General features: G+C 35.7%; 3 protein-coding genes across 4 annotated transcripts; all 3 read left to right on the top strand.

Annotated features, from left to right (window-relative positions):
- On the top strand, positions 320 to 3,546 carry LOC109718536 (dolichyl-diphosphooligosaccharide--protein glycosyltransferase subunit 4A). The gene is made up of 2 exons (XM_020244801.1): positions 320 to 457; positions 3,261 to 3,546. Exon 2 carries the CDS (start codon positions 3,261 to 3,263, stop codon positions 3,372 to 3,374), a length of 114 nt encoding a protein of 37 aa, XP_020100390.1. The 5' UTR covers positions 320 to 457; the 3' UTR covers positions 3,375 to 3,546.
- On the top strand, positions 3,818 to 8,838 carry LOC109718535 (SEC12-like protein 2). 2 transcript variants are annotated; one of them, XM_020244799.1, is made up of 10 exons: positions 3,818 to 4,641; positions 4,751 to 4,845; positions 5,240 to 5,390; positions 6,177 to 6,268; positions 6,389 to 6,488; positions 6,571 to 6,646; positions 7,053 to 7,157; positions 7,282 to 7,417; positions 7,919 to 7,986; positions 8,085 to 8,838. In XM_020244799.1, the coding sequence occupies exons 1-10, from the start codon at positions 4,333 to 4,335 to the stop codon at positions 8,162 to 8,164; spliced, it is 1,212 nt and encodes a 403-aa protein (XP_020100388.1). In that variant the 5' UTR covers positions 3,818 to 4,332; the 3' UTR covers positions 8,165 to 8,838. The 2 variants fall into 2 exon arrangements, with proteins under 2 accessions (XP_020100388.1, XP_020100389.1); XM_020244800.1 differs by having other exon boundaries at positions 3,841 to 4,641; positions 7,053 to 7,173; positions 7,301 to 7,417.
- Positions 10,910 to 18,202, top strand: LOC109718695 (pyridoxine/pyridoxamine 5'-phosphate oxidase 1, chloroplastic). Its single transcript, XM_020245062.1, has 14 exons — positions 10,910 to 11,273; positions 11,361 to 11,399; positions 12,195 to 12,362; positions 12,463 to 12,568; positions 13,202 to 13,368; positions 13,786 to 14,028; positions 14,362 to 14,450; positions 14,583 to 14,633; positions 15,063 to 15,153; positions 15,857 to 15,961; positions 16,038 to 16,108; positions 16,742 to 16,837; positions 17,161 to 17,214; positions 17,956 to 18,202. The coding sequence occupies exons 1-14, from the start codon at positions 10,926 to 10,928 to the stop codon at positions 17,999 to 18,001; spliced, it is 1,674 nt and encodes a 557-aa protein (XP_020100651.1). The 5' UTR covers positions 10,910 to 10,925; the 3' UTR covers positions 18,002 to 18,202.

The raw sequence follows: 24,578 nt of genomic DNA, 5'->3' as shown, positions 1-24,578 counted from the left end.
GTTTTTCCTTTTTTTTTTTACAAAGGCCCGTAAATTTTTTATTAATGGACTTAAAAAATACTATAATTATAAAAATAGTTTTCTAAAAAATTTATTTATAAAATTAGATTTATAAGATGAATGAATTACTACTTTCTAAATATGGTAAATCATTCACCGTTTTTTTAGAGAATTAAAATTATTATTAATATTTTTATATTTAAAAAATTTTGTAGGCTTATTAGCCCAAAAACTCCAACGCCAGTGGGGTAAAGTGTAATATATGTAAATTGCAAGGTACAAGGATCAAATCGCAATATCGGGATAATACAGGGACCAAATATACACTTCAGTCTCTCATTTATTTCTGTATATATTTCTCCCCATTCCCGTTTCCAAATCGTGGCGTCGCGACGAGTCGAGAAGCGATCTCCTCCGTATTGCAACGCGAAGTGGGCTTGCTCGGATCCTCGCGAAGGTAAAACAACCCTAGATGTTTCTCCTCACCGATCTCCATATATCTTCTTAAATCGTTCGATGATCGATCATTTGCTTTCGATTCTCTAGATCTATCTGTTGTTCGATCATGTCTCTCTGATTCTTTTTTTTCAATGCAATTTTAATCCATGATTTCTCGTTTTTTCATGTTGAATCTTATGTAAAATCGGAAGTTTATGCGGCTAAACTTCAGATTTATGATCAATTATCTAATTGTTTCATCCAAGGGCTTAGGGTTTTTAGCATGTGTGGGGGGATCTGTTGTTTGATCTAGTAAATGTGATGCTTGGTGCACGATCAGTCCATGATTACTCATATCCGCATGTTAAATATTTTGAGGAAATAAAGTTAATTTACTAGAAAAGCTCCGGATTTGTGGTTAAGTATCTTATCGTTTCTTCAAGAGGTTTAGGGTTTATAGATAGATGGAATTGCTCCTTCGATGGTTGGATTTCGTTTCTCTGGATAGATATGTTGTTTTATCCTATAGCCGTGATGCTTGTTGTGCATGATTGATCCGGGATTTTCATATCTGCATGTTGAATCTTATGCTTAAGTAAAGTTTGATGAGCTAAAAATGTTCAGATTATGATTAATTATCTAGTTGTTTCATCAAGTGTTTTAGCTTTTACAGCATGTGAGAGAACTGTTGTTTGATATTGTAAATATAAAGCTTTGATGCATTGTGAGTACATGACTTCTCATATCTGCAGCTTATGAGAAGATAAGAGTTAATTCCCTGAAAAGCTCTTCAGATTTATGTTGAACTATCTAATTGTTTCATTTATGGGGGTTTGGGTTTACAGCGTGCCTAGATAGATCTGTTGTTTGATTTTGTAAAATTGATACTTTGATGCATTGTTATTCCATGATTTCTCTATCCACTTGTTAATGCCTTTTGGGACGTATGAGAGAGTTAAATTTTATGTGCTCAGATTTTTAACGAGGAATTTGAGTTTTTAGCACATTCAAAACCCAACATTATTTTTTATAAACAGTATGAAGAAACTTATTGATCTGGGCTGGCTGCACAATTTGGTGTTTTAGGGTTTTAGTTGATAGGTACCCAAGAAGGTTTCAGATTAAAGTGTTGTTACTAATTAGGTTTTTTTTACATAATGGAGAAGAGGTGGTATGAGTAGAGGGAAATTATTGATAATAGACGCTGACATATTTATCCAAAGAGAGTAATAAATTAAATATAGCAAAAAACCTGAGAAGAAGCTAATTTTGTGGGTTTTACTAAGAGATCTAGGTTATCTGATTTAAAGGGTCAAAGCATATTGCTAAGGATTTTGATTAAGAAACATTATTGTATTCTATCTTTTTCAACCTGCTGAAATGAGCAAATTTGTGTCATCGATGCTTCAAATTGATATGTTGAAGAGTCATAGTTAGCTTGGAGGGTCATTGTCCTCATTAAAATTGATACATCCATGAACATCTAGTGTGGAATGAAGGGTGAGTTGAGCTGAATTGGAGCACATTTATAGGCGGTTTGTTCTTTAACATGTCAGAGACTTACAGGGAGCTAGACCTAGAAGATGTCTCCAAAATTTTGAAGTTCTACCTTTCTTGTTTTGAATAGAAGCCCACAGGGTTATCCACACACCCACATAATCACAAATTGAGCCATTGACAAGCAGACGCAAGGTGCAGGGTGAGCGACGAGTCCTAATGAAACAGCAATCTGGGATTGTTTCCACCTTCTGAGGAGTATATAGATTAAGTACGAATAGTGTTTTGTCTTTTTAGTTGAAATGTTCCCTTCAAATACTGAATACTAGAACATGGTTCCTGTTTAAATAAATGCTTGATCGATATTTGAAGCTTCGGCTCATGCTGAACTTCAGTAGAGGTTACAACATAAACTAGCAATGTGTAGGAGACGTGAAGGTCTTTTCGATATCTTCTCACCTATTATTATAGTGCCTTTCAACAAAGATATTATAACTAAGTATCTCTGGAATCGTGAGATTGGATTGGAATTTTGCAATAGGATTCTTGGTGATAAATAATTTTCAATTATCATCAGGTTAAGATTTTACCATCAGAGGCGGAGCTGCTATGAAAAGAAAGGAACTAGTTTTCAGTTTACATGTCTTGTTTGCTTTTCAGAACAAGAAGAACATAACCAAAGCAAAAAAATAAAATAAAGTAAAAGTAAAGAAAAAATATAAAATCTTCTAGAAAATCGTTTTGACCGCTTAATTGCAGCTTTTCTGTGAATTATTCAAAATAGACTATGATTTGAAACTTTTGATGTGAATATTAGAAATCAGAGCGTGTGCATTAAGAGGACTCTTAGACTCTTACCATTTGTGCGATAAACATCTGGAAGTCTGGGTTAACAATTGTTTCACCAGTCTGCATTAATTATCTTGATTAAGCCCTTTTTTATTTGGTAACAATTTCTTGTCTTCAAAATTATTTGATACCCTTAGCTGTATTAAAAGGAATTGGTTGGGAGAGCTACGACTTTATGCCCCATCAAATTCATTTGCTATTAGAGGGATGAAACTATAATACTAAACTAACTTCTGATGAATTGGATGAATTTATTTCCTAATAGGGAGTGAGTTATTACGTCTTACTTATGTGTCATTGTGCTTACAGAAACTAACTTCCCTATGAATTGAGTCTATACAGAAATTCGGATTTCACAGGGTGGTATATAGCCAGAGCTAGGCTGGTTTGATATCAATGCAGAAAAATTCAGAATATGGCTGCCGCCACCAGACCATATTTGAATCAGAGTCTTATGTTTCGTTTTTGTGTTGCAGATGATCGACGACCAAGACTTGGGATTCTTCTCCAATTTCCTCGGCATATTCATTTTCATGCTGGTAATTGCCTATCATTATGTGATGGCCGATCCAAAGTACGAAGGAAACTAATGCCGAAACAGAGGTTATGTTAGCTTTTAGACTCGCTGGAACTTGTTTAGGAACTGCTTGAGAAGATTCGTATGGTGTCATGAACTTTTGAGGGACTTCATTTCTGTCAACTTAAAAATTGTTATAATCTTATAATTTTTACCCCTTTTTGAGTTATTTCTTTTCTCCTCTTTGCATCCGCTTTCTAATAATATTTCATTTTGTGCACGTTGTTGTGCCGGGCAAGATGCATAGGCATGCACATGGCTGTACTGTTCCAGCCAAGTCCTGTCATGGCTTTTCTCTTTCTTTTTTACGCAACGAGTTTTCCGGGTACTCACACACCATTACCATTACCATTGTGATAACTGATCAGATTTTTTTAAAATAATTAATTGTATAATTGAAAAGGAAAAGAAGAAATAAATTAATTTTGTTCCTGCTTATTGCTTATTGGGACATACAGTGTTACCGTGGTAATAGCAGTCCTAAGTCCTTACGCTGCAGGATTTTAACTAAAGTCGGTGGTGAGGCAGGTCAGGTTGCCGACTTTCGAGCTCATTGTAATGCAAATCCTAATTCCTTATGCCACGGACTCTTTTACTTATATACTTGCTTAATTCTAATTTTCTCTAATATTTTTTAAAAAATAGAATAGAAGAGTTAGCTAAAAATCGGTAATTTCATCATTGTAAAAAATACTGATAAATTGAACAAAATTATTACTCTAATCAAAAGTAATCAATTTTCTCAATATAGTTAATAAATATAATAAAAAAAATTAAGCGAATCTAATTTTTTAAACAAAAAGAATAGTTAAGAGTCCTCATGCAAAATAGCCAGTTGTTGAGGGGTTAACCGTACAAATTTGCCCAACTCCTCCGCGCTCCTCTGGGGGGATCTCTTACAACTGTTGTCGAAGAAGAAGAAGAAGAAGAATTGAGAGAGAGAGAGAGAGAGAGAGAGAGAGAGGTCAACAATGGCGAAAGGGCGGCGAGAGATCCCTCCCTGCTCCAAGACCTACGGCTTCCCCATCTACTGCGCCTCCTTCGTCCCCCTCGCCGAGATCGCCGCCGCGAAGAAAGATGACGAGGACGACGGCGCCGCCGATGCCCCAGGAGGTGGAGATGGTGGCGGCGGATCGGGAGAAGGAGGAGGTGGAGGTGGTGGTGGAGATCGACTCGTCGCGGCGCTCGGCGGCGGAGGCGGCGAAGGGCGGAGCGGGGTCCCCAACGCCCTCGTTGTCGCCTGCTTCGATCTCCCTTCCCGATCCCTCTCGGATCAACCGGTAATGCTCTCCACTCTTTCAGTTTGATCCTAATTTTGGGACTACTGCTCGGTGTGGAATTTAGGGTTGGGGTCGAATCTCGAGCTTAGAATCGCTATTGATGATTCAGGTCTTCAGGATGGGGACTAATGCAGATGTTCCGTACAGAATGGCCGTGCATCCTAAAGGGGATGGCATCATCTGCTCCTTTCCGAAGAGTTGCAGGTTCTTTCTCGAAATTAACTGAAAACTTTTGAAGTTACTGTTAATTTTTATGCGGAAATCAAATTGTGTATTGAACATGTCCTAGGGCTTTGTTTGGCATCATCGCAGCCTTTGTAAAAATGCTGTTTGAATTGAGTTGTTCGAAATAGAAACTGAATATTTGAATTGAAGCTTCTTTCGGGAAGGATAAAGACGAAGCATTTATAGGGCAACCATAAAGCAGCGTTACTTCTATACTGCTCAATATGAGGCAATTTGAAGCACTTCTTTTGTCATTTTAAGATACATTAAATCTTGGCAATTCCATTTTATTCTGTAACATTTGCTGTATTGTGGAATTTGATTATTTTAATCTCCGTGTAGTCTTAATTAGCAGAATGATTTAATGGTTTAGGTGGTTTGAATGGGATTTATTAGAAGGTAAGGAACTTCATAATCTGGCCCTGAAATCTTCCGGGAAGATATTGCAACCGCTGGAAGATGTTGGGTTACAATTGGCATTATCTTTCAATGAAGAAGGTTCATTACTTGCAACTGGTGGCGAGGTAGCGAATTATTTTTTGCTGTATTTTTCCCATAGTTTGAATTCCTCAATATAAAGTATCGAAGTTCTCATTTCTGTGAGAAAATGTTCATGAGTGAATTAGTATTTTCTTGATATTGTCAGTTGTGGTCTATTCCAGATGTTTCGTTAACATGTTACACTGTTCTGCAGTTGCCAAAAAAAATTCAGAATTTGTTATTGTTATTGTTTTCTTTTTTGTGTAATTCGATAATGAATGCAATTGATCCAGAATTTACGTGGTTTACTGTTGGAACATTATTTATTATAGTACTTATCATTTTTTTGCATGTATGCTTTGTCCTTGCATGTGTGTATGTGAGTCTGAATGTGCATGTCCATGCACAACAGCCTTTGTGCATGTGTGTGGTTAGTTTTTCGATAATCTTACTATCTATGACTCCATTTCTAATATTCTCTCTCAACTTCTTGTATCTTATTGTGCTTTGTTTGATCTTTCCATTCACTTTCTATCTTCGACCTTCATTTTGGGTGCTTGGTTGCAAATTTCTTCCTTTTCTAACATTATCTCTTATTGCAAGTAATTTGTTTGCTCTACCGTGGACTATTCCCTCCTGCTTTTGTCTCAAAACTTTAATTGTTAGTAATATGACAAATGTTTCCTACGATGACACAGTTTCATGTTTTTATCACATTTCTTCATACATTGGCTGCTGATAATTGTATTCTTTAATTTATTAAGTTTCTTAGTCAATCAACAGCCAGAAGAAAGGATGTTGTAGTAATAGCAATGATATTCTTAATGTAGGATGGACGTTTGAGGGTCTTCAAGTGGCCCAGTATGGAAAGCATTCTAGAGGAAAGTGTTGATAATACAACTTTAAAGGATTTGGATTTCAGGTTCAGGATTCATTTTCAATTGTAACCTATATGATTCATTTTCATTTGTAACCTATTATTCTTTTACTTAAATTTCATGTAAAATTATTTATTTTTCTCATTTTGGTGTATGTTTTGCAGTTCCAATGGCAAGTTTCTTGCCTGTCTGAGGAGTAGTGGTCCTTGCAGGGTTTGGGATTTAACATCAGTAGCAGTTGTAGCAAATCTACCGAGAGAAGATGTAACATTTCTGCTTTATGATCCCTGATGTATCTTAATTACTCTCTTTGGTATATCAAATTACTAAATTTTACACATTCCAGGGAGAGATCTTCGGCTTTTGCAGGTTCTCTCATGGAGCAGATGATAACCAGATCCTTTATGTCACTGCAATGCATGGTGATAGTCTAAGATTTTGAGTGCAAGTCACTGTTGTTATTAAAGATATTTACTTAGATATCCCTGCAGAATTATCCATTTTTATCCTTGTAAAATCTGTGAATCTTTATATACATCCTTCACTCCTATCTACATACACTTGCGCTTACAAAAGTGCCCCTCTTATAAAACCAGGCCTTTTCTAATAAAAACCAAATTCCCCCATCTGTGAATAGATGACTCCCCAACTTTTTGTTAGTTTATTTTGTGTAAAAAGTTCAGTTTGTAAGGTCTGTACAGATATTTCACGTCATATGAGGGTTTCTTTGTAATTAGATGATTTCTGAGGGATATATAATATGGAAAGGCTTCATTTCTTTATTGTAACTTTGCTACCTGATCGAGGGGATGCAACTTTGTTTTGCAGGTGATAAAGGGAGAATAGTATCTTGGAATATTAGCTCATGGAATCGAATTGGGTCAAAGAGTATAGCCCGTGACCCGATATCTGCATTCAATGTCTCATCTGATGGTAAATTCCTTGCCATGTAAGTGATCGTAGATATATACATACTTCTGCATGTATGTGTGCTTGAATGCATGTATATAGATCTAGTGCCATTTGTGTGCTCTATTAGGCAATCTTATTTGCTTAGCCATTTGCACAATCTACAGTGGGACAGTTGAAGGAAGCATCATTATTCTAAGGTCCGCAGATACGCAGGTGCATACAGCAGTTAAAAAAGCGCATCTTGGCATTGTTACCGCATTGGTATTCTCACAAGATACAAGGTCATTATCTCTTTGGTGCATATTATCCTGCTTAATTTAGCTCATCTTTTGATTCATTTGGCTCCACAGAAGGTCCCCTCAGTTCTGTTTAGTAGAACTGTTTGAAGAAGCTGCAACAACTATTTTCATCATTATGCAATACCCAAATGGGATTTTGCAGTTTTCTGTTCCATCCAAAAGCTTTAGAAACTTTTGTCTTTCCTATTTCTGCTGCTGCTTAAATTTGAGAAGCTTTTGTGGAAGCCAGGCCAAAATAGTTAATGTTCTGTGTCCTCAATATACCCCAAAATGTTTGTTTGATGAGTCAATTTCGTATACATGCTAGCCAGTCAGTAGTTCAATTTTTTACAGTTGATACCCATATCAAGTATTACATCCGAAATTTAAGAAGATAAATCAATCAGTTGCTATTTGGACAAAAGCTGGCTGATCAAGAGATCTAATGCTGGTCTTACATATGCTCCATTGATCTGTGGATTTAATTATTTTTCATGTGCTCAGGGCTTTGTTGTCTTCCTCCTTCGACTCAACCGCGAGGGTGACAGTAATCGAGAACAAAAAGAGCAAAGGCACTCTGCATCTATAATTTGATTTCTGTTTTGGTTATCATGCCCTTTTTTTTGTCTTAATAATCTTTAATTTTTTTTTCTTTTTCTATTTTTTGCAGGTCTTAATATGTGGCTTATTCTTTTGGTCATTGTGCTGGCCATTGTTGCTTATCACATGCGGTTCAAAGCGGCCCCTTGAGGATTCTTGTGGAGCAGATTTGCTTCTGAACCTCAAAACCCTAAAACTCTTTTAAAAAAGATAAACTTCATTGCCATTCTATGGTTTAGTGCATTTTCATCTTGCCTTCCTGTGGTTCAAAAGTTGCATTTGACTATTCTAGAGTCTTTTCTTTTTCTTTTTCTTTTTTTTTTTTTTTCGTAGTTCTCGGTCTGCTATTAAAATACAGTAGTGAAGTAATATGTTTTGCAAACAACAAGGCAGTACACTAGAACATTTTACCATTCTATGATTTGCATTTTACTGTCCTGTGCTTTGCAAAAATATCACTTTGCTACTCTGTTTAATAATAAAATTTCACGGTAAAATAAAAATAAAATAGTAATATAGTTAAAGTATATTTTTGCACCACAGAATCCGGGGGAGCAAATTTGAAGTTTATTCGTTTTAAAAAACGGATATCAAATCTGTGATTATTTTCAAAAAGCTCCCTAAGCCGAGCTCATTCTTTCTTGACACTGCACCCAGTTTGTACTCTTTGGAGATTTTGCATATACATCCTTGAAAGTACATGTATTTACGTGTACGGATGTAAATTTCAATTCTTAATGTAGAGCATACCCAGTATCAAATATTGATGCGAATTAAAAAAGATTTGTGACAGAAGAATAGTAGAGGTATAATGTTTTCTTGCATTTTTTTTGTTTTTTTACTTATTTAAACGTGTCAACTGTTCAATTAATTATCTTTTCTAGAAACGAAGGACGCATAAATGGGAAGGTGAGTGCTTGAGTACAATTGAGTGGAGGAGAAAGTAAGAAGAAAGGTTTCTCATTGTTTCTACCAAAATTTTGTTTGATTAATCAAATTTAAAACTTTGCTTTTATTTTAAGTAAAAAGGAGAATGTACATCACTTATTATTCCAATCGTAATTCATTTCAGAATCAACTTGCGTGAACTTTGATTTAGCTTTTCAACTTTTCATTTATTTGATTATTATTGCTGTCGAACCATTTGTCTCATCACAAATAACGTGCTTTACAAATTGAGCAAGGCCGTAAAAAACTAATTGTGCATTTAAATGATTAATTGAAAAAATAATCAAATAATAATTTAAATTAAATGAGTAAAAATAGTACATAATTAAGTCAACAGTAATCTGAAAACTAGTTATTGGCAACAAATTTTTGCTTTCTTCCGAAAATGAAATGGAAGCGTCAAATAACTTTAGCTAAGGGTCTATTTGTTGTTGTAGATCTTTGAGGTTGAACTCGTGACTCTAAGAAAATTGTTGGCATCAGTATTTGCTTTGATACTGAAGTTGCGAAATCGTTTGAACTTCTACTCACAATTGTGCAGAAGATTAGCTCTTTAGCTTTAGTGAGATGAGAAGCAAAGTTGAGTTCGCGTGGTTCACAAATTCTTCACGCTCTGATTTTTTCACTTTCAAACGGCTCTTAATATAGTGAAGCAAAGTACTGAAAGATCAAATAATTAAAATAAACATAGATTAAACAAAATTTATAAAGCAGAGTATTGTCATTTGGGATTGTTGGGAGAATGATTTTACATGCAATGGGACAGAATGTCCAAAATACATATGTTTTTTTTTTATTACCTAATATCATATGCCGTATATCATAATTATTCGACAATATCAACGATATCATATTTTTTTTCTATATAATATTACGTTCTATATATTACGATTAGTTAGTTATAATATATTTTTTTACGGATCTATTGAAGAACGAAAAAGCATATCTCCTCTTACTTTAACCCCAACTATATTTTGCCAGTTTTAGATCAGTCTCAATACCAGATAGCTTCTTAGTTCGGAATAAACAATTTTATATTTTGTTATAAATGCCCACAATTTGAAGTTTTAATTACAATTAATATGCACAATTCGAAAGTACCATAAAATTTTAAATAATTTTTATTCTAAAAAATTAATATATACAATACAGAAACAAAACAAAAATAAAAATTTAAAAAATAATTTTACTTACAACCAAATTGCACAATATTTTATAAATTACACAACTTAGTAGTTAAATTTCAACTTTGAAATTATAAATCATATTTACCTGCTCGTGATTTATATTTCTTTACCAATTAAATGTGGACTTTTTTCGAAAATAATCCTGTAAAATTTCGTATTTGCCAAACTAATCCTGTGAAATTTTTATTTGTGAAATTAACCCTCCTCTCGCCACGTGGACGCCACGTCAGGGATTCCTCAAAAAGACGGTGAATCGTTCACCGTCTTTGATATTTGTTGTGAAGGCGGTGAATGGTTTACCGTCTTCATAAGACGATGAACCATTCACCGTCTTTAGTATAAATCTCTACTCTGCGCAAATCTTTCCAAATATATAATATGGTGTCCTTGATAAGACGGTGAATCGTCGTTCCCCGTCTTCTCGAGGGCACAGAAAAGACGGACTTGAGAGGGCGGAAAGGGGAAAGGGCGAAAAGGAAAATTTTGCACTAAAGGCGGTGAATGGTTCACCGTCTTCTAAAGACGGTGAACCTGGCGAAAGGAGAGCTAGTTTTATAAATAAAAATTTCACAAGATTAGTTTGGCAAATATGAAATTTCACAGGGTTATTTTTGAAAAAAGACCATTAAATGTGGTCACATATGCTAACCAATATTATAAAATTTATTTATAAGTGCAGTATTAATCTAAAAATAAAAACAAACTTTTTTTTTTGTTTTTTTTTTTTAGCCCTTTTCAACGGCGGGCACTTTCCTAAAAAAGGAACATCTACAAAAATGCAATCCCTTCGTGGCAAACCCCGCGGAATGCTCTCGCATCTCCTCCTCCTCCTCACTTCCCCCTCCTCCCCCATCATCCTCACCACCTCCACCTCACGCCCCAATCCCCAAAACCCCACTCTCCTCCTCCGCTCATCATCTCCCCTCTCTCCTCCTCCTGCTTCTCCTCTTCCCCTCCCCCGCGCCTCCCTCCTCGGCGCTCCGCCCCACCTTCGCTCCAGAAGAAGCTTCTCCTCGGCGGCGGCCATGGCGGACGAGCCCGTCTCGTACATCTCGCAGAAGGACGCGGCCGAGATCGACGAGGCCCTCATGGGGCCCCTCGGGTTCAGCGTCGACCAGCTGATGGTGCTCCTCTCCGCCCCGATCCATCCCCTCCTCGCCGATTCCTTCTTNGTTGGTGTGGATTGAGATGTCGTCGTCTCTTTGTTGCAGGAGTTGGCCGGGTTGAGTGTGGCCGCGGCGATCGCGGAGGTGAGGGAAAATCTTCGATCTTTTTGGTGTTTTTACGTTGGTTTAGTAAACCCTAGTGAGGGAATTGGATAAAGTTGTCATCTTGTGTGTTTTGAGCTACTGCATAATGGAACTGAAGGTAGGGTTCTTAGTATAGTGATCGGATTAGAGCATGGGAAGTCTGAGTACTTGTGTATAAATTGATGGTTTAAGCATTTTTTTTTTCCCCTCTGTTTTTGCATTTATGATTGAAATGCCTCTGCAACAGATTCTAAGTATGGATAAACGTGAATTTGGTAATGGCATGGACGAACGAAAATCTCACTCGAGTATATATGATATGGACTACCATTACTCTCAATCCTTAGTTGTTTGGCATGGTTTATCATATTTGTATTAGCATTTTTGGATAAAATGTATTGTTAGTTCCTGAATTTTATCTTATGATGAGCTTTCGCTCCCTACCATAAAAATATCTACCTTTTCTTTTCTTTTCTTTTCTTTTTTTTCATAAATCGACCTGTTAATTCTTCATAAAATAGCTTTCTTGTTAGAGTGCTTAAAATATGGTTTTGAAGGTTCTCTTATAGAGAAACACGTACATCCTGTTAGATTCTTTGGGTAGCTAAGGATGGAGTTGCAATATATGGAGAGGTCCATGCCTTGAAGTGTTTCAGTGAAAAGTTCAGGGAGTATAGCGCTATATTATGAGAGTACAGGGACTGTCCATACATGTTACCTATTGATTTTTGTTGTGTTATTTTTGGTTCTAAACATGTGTTTTTGAACATTCACTCTGACTAACTATTTTATCAGGTTTATAAATTAAGTGAATATAGTCGCGTGCTTGCTATCTGCGGTCCAGGAAATAACGGTGGTGATGGTCTGGTGGCTGCTCGCCACCTCTATCATTTTGGATATAAACCCTTCATTTCTTATCCCAAACGGACATCGAAGCCTCTCTATTCTGGCCTCGTAACGCAGGTACATTGTTTATGTTTTGATGTTATGATATCCTTTCTTGAGCTAAGTCTAATGTTTTCATTGCTCATTGATTCGACTTGAGTGTTATGTAAATTTGTAGCTTGAATCACTGTCGATCCCATTCTTGTCTGTTGAAGACCTGCCACAAAACTTATCAGATGATTTCGACATTATAGTGGATGCGATGTTCGGGTTCTCATTTCATGGTAACCTACTTGTTATATAAGATATGGTTTTTAAGTTTAATTATTTTGAAATTCATGTAATCTGTGTAGTCATGGGATGCTATGTTGATTAATTGCCTATGACCAACATAAGTTATTTACAGTGATTTTTGGCTCTGCCATGAAACCGCTCTTACATAAGTACATGACTTTGATTAAAAATCTTTGTTACTGTGCATGCGTGAAGTTTGTACCCATAATTTTGGTTAGTTGAAGTTTGGGTACTTAATAAATTCATTAATTTTGGTTAGTTGAAGTTTGGGTACTTAATAAATTCATTAATTTGCTATTTTGAGCATTAAATTTTGCATAATTTGGTTAGTTGAAGTATTCTGATATGAGAGCTGTTACAGTTTTGCCAAAATTTATTGCGTATAAGTACACAGTAAGGGTGGCACCATTAAGACATTGGAAATAAAAGATGGAGTATGACAGTGGGGTTTGTCTGCCATGTATGCAGCATCCTGCTTCATTGCATATCCTCTTTTATACTATAGAACTTTAATTATGAAGGAGCAGATAAAGGAGGAAAGACAATTTATCTCCATGAACTGTTAATGGACTCCTTTATTAAATATTGATGCTTAAGTTTTCTGAAATGATTCATGAATGCAGGGACACCAAGGCCACCTTTTGATGATCTCATCCAAAGGCTTGTGGCCTTGAAAGCTTTTGATAATGCGCCCAAAAAATCGCCACCAATTGTTTCAGTTGATATTCCTTCTGGGTGGCATGTGGAAGAAGGAGACATCAACGGTGAAGGAATTAAACCTGAAATGCTGGTTAGCATATGATTTGAAGTTTTATATGTTACATGTTTTTTGGAAAAAATATGCAGACCTTGCATTGAATTATATTGCATTTTGAAATAGGCATCTGAACTTTAAAACTTTTGATTTTACTCCCTAACATACCAGTTATTTTGATTTCAGAAAACTCCATTAACTTCTGTTAGATTATAGCTCAGTCCTAAAAGTCATATAAATTCCATTAAGTAAAAAATATTTTGTTAGAGTATGGAATATTCCGTTTGAAAAGTTAAAAATACTGTCAAGTTCTCGTGTCGAGGTACTTAAAATAAAATTGCACCATTGTGGTAAGGCCTGTACATCTCTGTGTATATTTTCTTTTTAAATCTAACAATCTTAATATCTAAATCATCATCCAAACTTATTTTTTTATTACTTTTGCTTTTCTAGGTGTCGTTAACTGCTCCAAAGCTGTGCGCAAAAAAATTTGCTGGGCCTCACCATTTTCTAGGGGGTAGATTTGTTCCACCAGCGATCATAGATAAGTATGGACTCCGACTACCTCCTTATCCTGGCACTTCAATGTGTGTTAGAATCGGAAAACCCCCTTCTGTTGACATCGCATCACTTAGAGAGAACTATACTTCTCCTGAACTTCTTGAAGATCAAGTGATGGCTGACCCTGTGGATCAGGTATTACGTCCTTTCAACTCGAGATTTTACTGACATACCCCTGCAAAATCACATGTTTATATATATATATATATATATTCCTGCAAAATCCCAGTCTTATAAATGCCCCCCAAAAATTTTATTTCTTACCTATAAGCCCTTATACATTATATGAATGCAAAATTAACTTCCTCATGAATTTTATGCTGCATTTTTTAAGAATACATATGAAAATCACGATTTTATATTTATGAGTGCATGCAGGTAAATAGATGATTTGGAGGGACATACATGTAAAGCCTCCAAATTTCTTTTGTAATCTAAATTTATTTATTCCCTTGAATTTTGCTGTAGTTTCAAATATGGTTTGATGAAGCTGTTTCTACTGGCTTGCGTGAGCCAAATGCTATGGCTTTATCGACTTCCGGCAAGGATGGAAAGCCGTATGTCCTTTCTTTTTTGGTTCCCCCACCCACCCCCCAAAATAAAAGTTTTCTTTTCTCCGGTGAGCTGTTTTTAAGCTAAAAACCTGCTAATCTCATCTCTGTTTTGCCTGCAATGTTTGTGCTTTGCAGTTCATCAAGAATGGTCCTGCTAAAAGGAGTTGATAAACAAGGTTTTATTTGGTTAGTAATGCTTTGATTACCAACTTTTATCATCACCTGCTCAATTAGGTTGTCATGTTCATACTTTTACTACTTTTTAAGGGAACTCTTACTTGATGCTAGGTAGTTTAGTCTGAACATGACTGAAGGCCTATTTGGCCTTGCTTCTACACAAGTTCTGCTGAATAAAGCTGTTGGAAGAAACACCAACAGCTTTTTCATTGATATCTTTTCCAACAACATTTTGCTATGCCATAGCAGAAGGTTCAAATTAGAGCTTTTGATTTTGGATCCAAAAGCTCCTTCCAGCTTCTTGCCAATCCAAAGTTTCCAAACTTTTTGTGTGCTACGCACCTAAGTGCTTCATCTCAGAGTAGAGAAATTTTATGGAAGCTAGCCAAATAGGCAAGTAATGGCTTTTTTTTTAAATTCCGGATTTGGTTCTTTTAGGTATACCAATTATGAAAGCAGAAAGGCCCGTGAGCTGTCTGAAAATCCTCATGCGTCCCTTCTTTTCTATTGGAATCATCTCAACCGTCAGGTGCTTTTTTTTCAATTTTACAATATGTGCATTTTTTAAAATCTTGTTTGTACCAAACTTGTTATTTTTCGAGATGGCGGCGGCACATAATATTGAGAATATGTAAATTTGCTAGTTCAAATTAAACTAACTTTTTTGCTTGTAATTAACTCAATCCTTTCAACTTTGTTTCCATTCTGGTTCTCTTACCCCAACTGAATTTCTTCCTCAAGTGCAAAGACTTGTGTGAATAAATTTCAAAAGATTCAAGTAGGCAAGCAAAGTAATCAAAATATATGTTGTACAAAGCTAAATGGTAAGCATTGTAGATCAAATTTTATTCTCTATGATCCTTGGTTGTGTTGCCTATTGCTTGAGGATGGATTGGTGTCAGTTCTAATTTTAAATTATGAATAACATTTAGAATCATATTATACAATAATCAAAAGGCTAGACAGCTTATGCAAGTATACTCTTCAGTTCATGTAAAGAGAGCAAAATGGGGTAACTGCTAGGTATGTTGACTACTGACTGCATGTCTACTTGATTGCTCATATAAATGTTCAGTGTCATCATCTCAAACATGGCATAGTGGGTGTCTTTGCTACTGTGTTGATATACAGTGCTTATTATATTGAGAGGTACTTGCGTATTGCATTGCTATGAAGGTACATTAGGAGTTTATTCATCAGAAAAGGTAAATAAAATACAACATAATATCCAGGTAAGAATTGAAGGCTCTGTTGAGAAAGTCTCTGACGAAGAATCTGAGAGATATTTCCACAGTCGCCCTCGAGGAAGTCAACTTGGTGCAGCAGTCAGCAAGCAGGTCACATACATTAAATGATAATAAAATACTTTCAGTTTTCAAATCTGGATTGTAAAAATTATATACAAGTTTACAGAGTGCTGTTTTAGCTGGAAGGCATGCGATTCACCAAGCATACAAGGAATTGGAAGAAAGATATTCTGATGGGTCAGTTATAACTTCTTTGAATGCTTTCTTTGTAACTATTACATAATTCCTTGTTGATTGTTACGGTTTAACTCTCGTCATTTGATTATGTGGAATTTTTATTTTGTAGTAACTTGTGTTGGTTAATATTAGACAAATCATGACTTACGGGTTGACTCTGGGCTTCGACTACACTCATATTACTTGAACAAGTATTTAGATGGTCTTCATAGTTTAAGATGTAACGACATGCTAGAGGTTATAATTGTCCAAGATAAATGGGTAACAAACAGTGAAATAATGATAGCATAACTCTTATATATCATACATGGTTATGCAGATGGGAAGCAATTTAGTTTCCTATGCATGTTATCTTTTACTGGCTGTTTCCCATCGCAGAGTCTTTTGCTTCTAATAATATTCTCCGAGGAGAAACTATTCTTCTTCATTGGTGTTTAAAAACATTTGTTCACTCTTCTTAAGTAGACGAGTGACATAATCTCTAGATGATGTGGAAAGATGTAGATTAGGCCCAAAATAGACCCTCAGATGTTATTATCAAAATTCTATCCTATATTTGTCTTTTCTTTTTTCTTTTTTTCCTTTTCTTCTTCTTGTTCTTCTTTTTGTAACACTTATGGGGTGATTGGACAGAAAGGTAATCCCCAAACCAGATTACTGGGGAGGTTACAGATTAACTCCAAGATGTTTCGAGTTCTGGCAAGGACAACCTTCTCGTCTCCATGATCGGTAGGTCTATATTTTTCCAATAACCGAAATGTACATACTCTCCCTGTTCTGTCCCGATATTGTGGCATATGCTATCCCAATATTGTGACTTACTCTGTGAACTTCTCGCTCAAAGCTTTGGTCTCTGAGCTTTTTTCATATATTTTCATTCCATCGAAGCCATTAGAAAAGAAATCTGACAGTATTACCTTTTTAACCTCGTTGCAATATCGGGATTCTACAGGGACTATCTATTCATTCTAACCATTCGAATTATTCGACTTCTGCAAATTGTGAACATAATTACTTATCGGAAACACCTTTTTTTTTCTTTTTCTGCACAGGCTACAGTACGTACTAAGAGAAGTAAATGGAAGCCAAGTATGGCAAATTGAGAGGTTGTCGCCATGACTCGTATCCTCTCTCTCTCTCTCTCTCTCTCTCTCTCTCTCCTGCCTAAACATGAAGAATGTATGTCATGTCCTGTTTTTGTTTGGACAAGTCTAATTAAATTTGGGTACAACCACTCATGGAAAATCTATTTTTTCCATCAGTTGGTTTTTAGATATGGTTGTTGAATTTTGGAAAAGGAAAGAAAATCCATAATTGCATTGTAATGTAAAAGTAGTGATTAGTCATAAGAAATTATCCAATACATGTCCTAGTTGAATTATTTAAGGGCTTAAATGAGAATAATCACAAGAATCAAAGGAGTGCATCATATTATTATTTTGTTGCTGGGGCTAGAATTATTACCTTTGTTTGAAGCTTTAACTGTTACTTGTTATCATTTCATTTTTTTTTTTTCCTGTTTTGTTGCCGTTAATGAACCTTCATATTGGTTTGTTATTTTGTTGATTAAGTTCGAACTGCATTTGCTTTAATCCGATCTTTGAGGCAGTAGAAATTGTTGAAAAATTATGAAAATTTACTCTCACATTTGTTAGAGATAGAATTAACAAATGAACAAAATTAATATTCCCAGTTAATTTCAGTTTATAATCGCTACCTTTTTTCTTTATTTTAGTGCTCAAATCCAGTATGTTGCTTCATTATCTCTTCGACATTGCCCGTAAATTGTTCTAAAGAATGATGGGTGGTTGAGTTACTGAAATATTCTCTCTTCTTTTTCATTGTAGGAAGGAACAACTACAACTACAAACTATATACTTCTCATCTCTCTAGTTATAATGTTCCCTGCTTAATCTGAATCAAGTAGGTGTAGATTCACCACCAAATGGGCATTTAACTTCTTAATATATATGGCTAAAATTATTAAAGGTTGTATGCTCAAACATTTGTATGTCGTGGAAAGAAACTGATAAGAGACTCATAAAAGCCACCAATAATTTTCTGCTTCTCGAGGAAGCAGAAGCTTTTCCACTCCGCAGATTTGAGTGTGTGAATGTTATGGTGTATGTTGACTTGCTTCTTTCTAGCATTGTGGGATGCGCCCAAACATTTCTGGTTAAGATAACTTGTTATTTATCTTAAAAAAAAAAAAAAATTATAAGTTGATAATTCGTAATTTCGTAGCCGATTCAAACTTTTGTGGCTATACAAGAAGGCCTAGGCCGGAGAATCATGATCATCATTCATCAATTAATCCATGAACACGTCCGTCACACTAAACATTCTTAGGGTAATTGCAGTACCGTAGTTTGTAGCTTTGTAGCTTGTAGTAATTTTAATTCTAGTCGTAGTATATTACGTCATTCTGGAACTTAGGTTGGGTTCTCGACCGAGCATCTTCGCCGGCATACTATCTTAGGCCGGAGAATTCCTGATGTTATGCAGAGAGGTTGAGTTTTGAGTGCTAGAGCCGTCATCGGTGGAGGTCGACCTTCCCTCCTGAGCTTTCTTGAGCGGAGGTCGACTTTTGCTTAGGGGGATTCTGATTTAGACTCTGAAAGATCATTCGTTGACGATGCAATGCCGGATTGCTCGGCCCCACCTCTTCCTTCTCCTCCTTTCTCCTCTCCCGCTCCCTCTTCTCCGATTGCGTCCGCTTCTCGCTCTTCTGCCGATCCCTTCTCGTCGCGGTGGAGGGGTTTGGGTTGCGTTTGGGGGAGGGGGAGGGGGATCGGGAGAGGCGGTTGAGGCGGAGGTGATGGTGAAGCCCGAAGAGTAGCTGCTGTGGCTGTTGAGGACTTCGGGCGTACGGGGCGGTGGAGGAGCAACGGCGGAAGCGGTGCTAGGAGATCGGACGGCGGGGAATTGTGGCCGTTGGTGGTGGTGGATTTAAAACAAAAAAATTGGGTGGGAAAGGTAAACTGGTGATGACGTAGAGGGTGAGGTAAGCCAGTCACGTATGGGCCATTTACTGGACCGGTTTAAAAATTATAAAATTCGGTTTCTAAATATTTTTAATAGTGTAGATCAATTTTAATAATATTGATTATCAATTTAAAAGCCCGATCAACCAAAATGATTTTATAGGACAAAACCTTTTATCCTTTTAATAAAATAGTAGCCGGACTATATATATATATATATATATATATATATATATATATATATATATATATATATATATATATATATATATATAATAGTGTAATTGTAACTCCNTTGAGTGGGTGGTTGGTTGAATAGTATAATCTAACGTGTGAAAATGATCAAAGGCGTAGATCTAACGGTAAAAAATTCACAAGCACCAAGTGCTTGGTGCTTTTACAAGCAACATAGCCGAACTCTATATATATATATATATTGAGTCCGGCTATTATACTTTTATAAATATAAATTTTTTTATATTTATAAACTTTCAACCGTTAGATCTAAATCTTTGATCATTTTCACCTATTAGATCTACTATTCAATCAACCACCTACTCAGCCCTAGGGGACTACCATCATCCTAACCGCACATTTTTTTATGCAACGATCGAAAATTTATGAGCACAAGAAATGCAAACAAATCTAAAATGTAAAATTAAAATTAAAATTAAATTTGAAAATTTGAATCTAAAATCAAAATAAAAAATCTAAAATTTTTGTTCAAAAGTAGAATTAGATTTTGAGTAGTAGACTTTAGTTAGCTGTAATTTTGGGCTTCAAAAATTAAAAAACAATGTATCCGGTTGGCTTAGATTCTGAAAAAGTGATTTTTTCGAATAATTTTGGTTTAGAAAATTAAATTTTGTTAAAAGCTATAGAATGTTTCGTTAAGTTTAAATAAAAAGGGATTCTTTTTTACAATGGTTTTCATATTTTGCCATCAACAAAAAATTTTTACGAAACAGCTTTATAAAATCAATGGAGAAAATTCGTTTCTTATTTATATTTAGCCAAATGCTAACCAAAATCATTGTACAAAGATCACTTTTTCAGAATGTAGATCAAACAAGCCATATTTCTCGTAATCAAAATATTAGTAGTGGGAGCTAATTGCAACATTAGACCCTAATCATTATCAAATTTTTGATTTCGGTATCCAGTCCATTTGTAATTTTTGTGCTGATTTTTGTTTTGCTATGAACACAATCACTTTTTCAAGCTATATTTTTACAGAAAAATCTAAATATTTTTCCTTTCTTATAGCAACTGTAACTGTAAGTAAAAAAAATATATTTTTTTTCTGAATATTATTTAATTTAATTCTCTTCACAGGGAAGAGCTGGGATCCTCCACCTCAGTTACCTGAGCATATTGCAGCGTCTGTATATATTGAACTTTAACCTTTTTTTTCTGGCTATTAAATTTTACTACATAGTTTCTATTGTTAAGTGTTTTTTGCTCAAGAAGACTGATCCTGCCACCCCCACGACATTCCGCAACCCCACCACCACTACGGTGGTACGTTCTTGATTATTGGATGAAATTACATAGGTTATAAGATTAAAATTGAACATACGTTTGTACATTGCAATTCCGTCAGCTGCAAATTTAAAAGCAAAAAAAAGAAAGAAAGGTTATAGAATCTTCACCATAATTACAAGAAAAAAGAAATTGTAACTCTATAACTTTTAATATAGTACTTCAAAAAAAATTATTTTAATAATAAAATATAATAATCGTTTAAATATGTTTCTCACCGTGACATCCTCCTCCGCTCCCTCCTCTTCTGCATCGCTCCCTCATGCCCACACATCCTCTGCTTCCTCGCGCCTTCATCTAGCCGACGCATCCTCCTCATCGCCCCCTCATGCCGACGCATCCTCCTCTTCCTCATCATCCCTTTATCTAGCTGACGCATCCTCCGTTTCTTTCTCTTTTGCATCACTCCCTCATCTAGGCGGTGCATCCTCCTCCCCAATGAGCGTGGAAGCCTCCACCCTCGTGCCCATGGGACCATGGCCTGATGAGAGGTAATAAATTTTTTCGTTTTTTCGTACATGGATTGCTTGTTACCTGCCGCTGAGGGGTATCCGTCCTCTTGCTGTATAGAGTTAGATTTTTTCTACTCTTGCGGCTTCGATATCATACTGCCCGGGAACTTACAGATATACACATCGACGGCACATTTATAGAATACTTACTTTTAGTGGATACAGTTTTTGCTTTTATTGATCGTTTAGTATACATTTTTTTCGCGTAGATGATTTCATATATTTTTATCTGTATAGATGGTTTTGTATACTTTTTTCTTTACATTTTTTGTACTTTTTCGTATACTTTTTTAAACTTTTTTGTATACTTTTTATGCTGGTATAGAAATTTTTTTTTTCTATACTTGTTTGAGTGAATGTCATGTCTATTAAATATAAAAATATTTAAACATCGTTCTCTAACCGTTTAAATATAAAGCTGATGTACTTTTTTGTATATTTTTTTAAACTTTTTTTTATACTGGATAGAATTTTTTTTTATATACTTGTATGAGTAAATGTCATGTCTGTTAAATATAAAAATATTTAAACAACCGTTATACTCTAAAAGCTTAAGCTGTTAGAGAATGGTGTTTAAATATTTTTATATTTAACAATGTTAATGTAGCGTTTTCAATAATATAATTTTTAATCTAATTATATTTATTCTGATTAGAAAAAAATATTAAAAAAAATTATTGGTAATCCTTTGTCTCCTGTACCCTTCCGTTTTCCACCGATTCCTATCTTTTCTCTCTCTCTATCCCTCTCTAAATCTCTCTGCAACTCCGCCTCTATTCCCCTCTATTAAGACAAAAATTTTATATTATAATAATAATACCGGTAGTTTAATTTTAATTAGGACCTTAAATATATTATACTTGATCGGACGTAATCACCTGAGTTAAAAAAAGTGTTGATGGAGTGAAATACAGTTTTTATTTATAAATTTAAGGCGTCTAAAATTTAGTTAAATTTGATAGCTCTATCATCTATTACTAATTAATTATTCCATCTCTTTTTAATGAAAGATGAAATTATAATAAAGTCTATTAAAAAATCTATTAATAATTAATTATTGGCAAACATTCATGAGTTTTAAGTTAACCAAATATCTTAAGAAAATACAAAGAATTTATAAGCCAATATTTTAATATAGCGACCATTATCCGCCATTGGTACATGAATAGCTTATTTTTCACATTTATTATCTTAAAAAATGTTGAAAAATAAAATTATTACCCATAATTTAATGTTGTTATATGTTTTGGGTGTTATATATTATTATTTTGTAATATCTGAGACTTTTAATTGAGAAACTTCAAAATTTGAAATTAAATTTGAGTTTTATTTGATATATATATATATATATATATAGGCTAGGGCTATTATACTCTTATGAGTATATAGTCCTTTCTACTCATAAGTTTTTGGCTGTTGGATAAAGAGATGTACGGTTATGATGATAGTGGTTCCCGATTAGAATAATAGTGGTTCCCTAGGGTTGAGTGGGTGGTTAGTTGAATAGTATGATCTAATGTGTGAAAATAGTCAAAGGGGTTGATCAAACGACAAAAAACTTATGAGTACAAAGTGTTCTATACTCATAAGAGTTTTAACTCTTTGATTATTTCCACTCGTTATATTATGCTATTCAACCAACAACTCACTCAACTCTAGGGGGCCCACATCATCCTAACCGTACATTTTTTATCTTATGGCCGAAAATCTAATAACACAAACAGCTTGGTACTATTGATAGTATTCCAGGCTAGTTATATATATATATATATATATATATGCTAGGGCTATTATACTCTTATAAGTATAGCTTCTTTGTACTCATAAGTTTTCTATCATTGGATGAAGAGATCTGCGATTAGGATGATAGCGGTCCTTGGTTAGATTAATAGTGGTCTCCTAGGGTTGAGTAGGTGGTTGGTTGAATAATATGATCTAACAGATGGAAATGATCAAAGAAATAAATTTAACGGTCAAAAACTTATGAGTACAAAGGGAACTATACTCATAAGAGTATAGTTGCCGGACTATATATATATATATATATATAAGAGTCCGGCTGGGGTACTATCGATGGCACCAAGGATTTGGTGCTATCGATTTTTCCACCGTTAGATTTAACCCTTTGATTATTTTTACCCGTTAGATTATACTATTCAACCAACTACTCACTCAACCCTAGGGGGCCCACATCATCCTAACCACCGATTTCTCAATCCAAGGGCTAAAAAATCAATAGCACTAATAGCTTCGTGCTATTGATAGTATTCCAGCCTGGTTCAATATATAATATGTATATAGAGTCCGGCTATGGTACTTGTAAAAGCACAAAGCACTTGGTGCTTATAAATTTTTACTGTTAGATCTAATCATTTTATCATTTCCATCAGTTAGATTATACTATTCAACCAACTATCTACTCAACCCTAGGGGGGCCACATCATCCTAACCGCACATCTCTTAATTCAAAGGCCAAAAATCTACAAGCACCACTAACTTGGTACTTTTAAAAGCATAGGAGCTCAATTCTATATATAAATGTGTGTGTGTGTGTGTGTGTGTGGTTTTGGAGAATCGGATAGAGGATGAGTTTCGACGCGAATTTGCGACCAAATCAGGCGAAACAAAATTGTAATTTTGATGTTTCGGTAGTGCCGGAAGTGCTGGCGTAGTCCGTTCGCAAATCCAACGGACGGATCCCCTGTTATAGCACTAGGATCTAGGAGGAGTCAAAAGTGGCGAAAAGAAAATTTCGCAAAAAGCCTTATATTTGATGTACCGATTCGCGTGAAATCGAACATAAGGGTACATTCATGCGTTTTACTCGCGCTGTGAGGGACTCAGCTGAAAATTATGGATTTCAGTGGACTTATTTGCAAAGTTCCAACACATATACATAGTGACCTTTAGGGTTTTATGGATGCAAAACCCTACCCCTTGCCACCCTTAACTGAGGCCCCAGCCGCCTCACCTCCTTTCCCTACCCTCGCCGCGCGCACCCCGGCCGCCAGCGCACACCTGATCCGGCTATCGGAAAAGCTCCATCCTGCCTCTCCCTCTCTTTTTCCGCCTCTTTCTCCACCTTTCCTTGAGCCTGAGTGAAGAGGGTGACCCGATCCCTTCTCCCTCGGCCGCCTCTATCTCCTTCGGCCTCTGGCGGTCTGTTACCGCCGAACCCGACCCTCTTTGGCCATCACCGGCTAACGTAAGCGGCGACCTCCGCCCGTCGGCTGCACCTGCCTGCCACCGACGACACTTTAGGGAACCCGGATCGAAACGATTATCCGACGATAATCGTATTGATGCGTGACCTTGTGTTTGTTGCCAAGACATCCAAAATGATATGTTTTGAGGTAGCGGGTGACTCGTGGCACGAGTCGGTGAGTTTCGAGATCCGGCGGCATCCCGGTGTAATTTTTGAAATATATGGCG

Source organism: Ananas comosus, linkage group 12 (genome assembly GCF_001540865.1).
Source record: "Ananas comosus cultivar F153 linkage group 12, ASM154086v1, whole genome shotgun sequence".
NCBI classification, from domain to species: Eukaryota; Viridiplantae; Streptophyta; class Magnoliopsida; order Poales; family Bromeliaceae; genus Ananas; species Ananas comosus.
The sequence above is the reverse complement of the archived record's forward strand: the minus strand, read 5'-3'. Positions and strand labels throughout refer to the sequence as shown.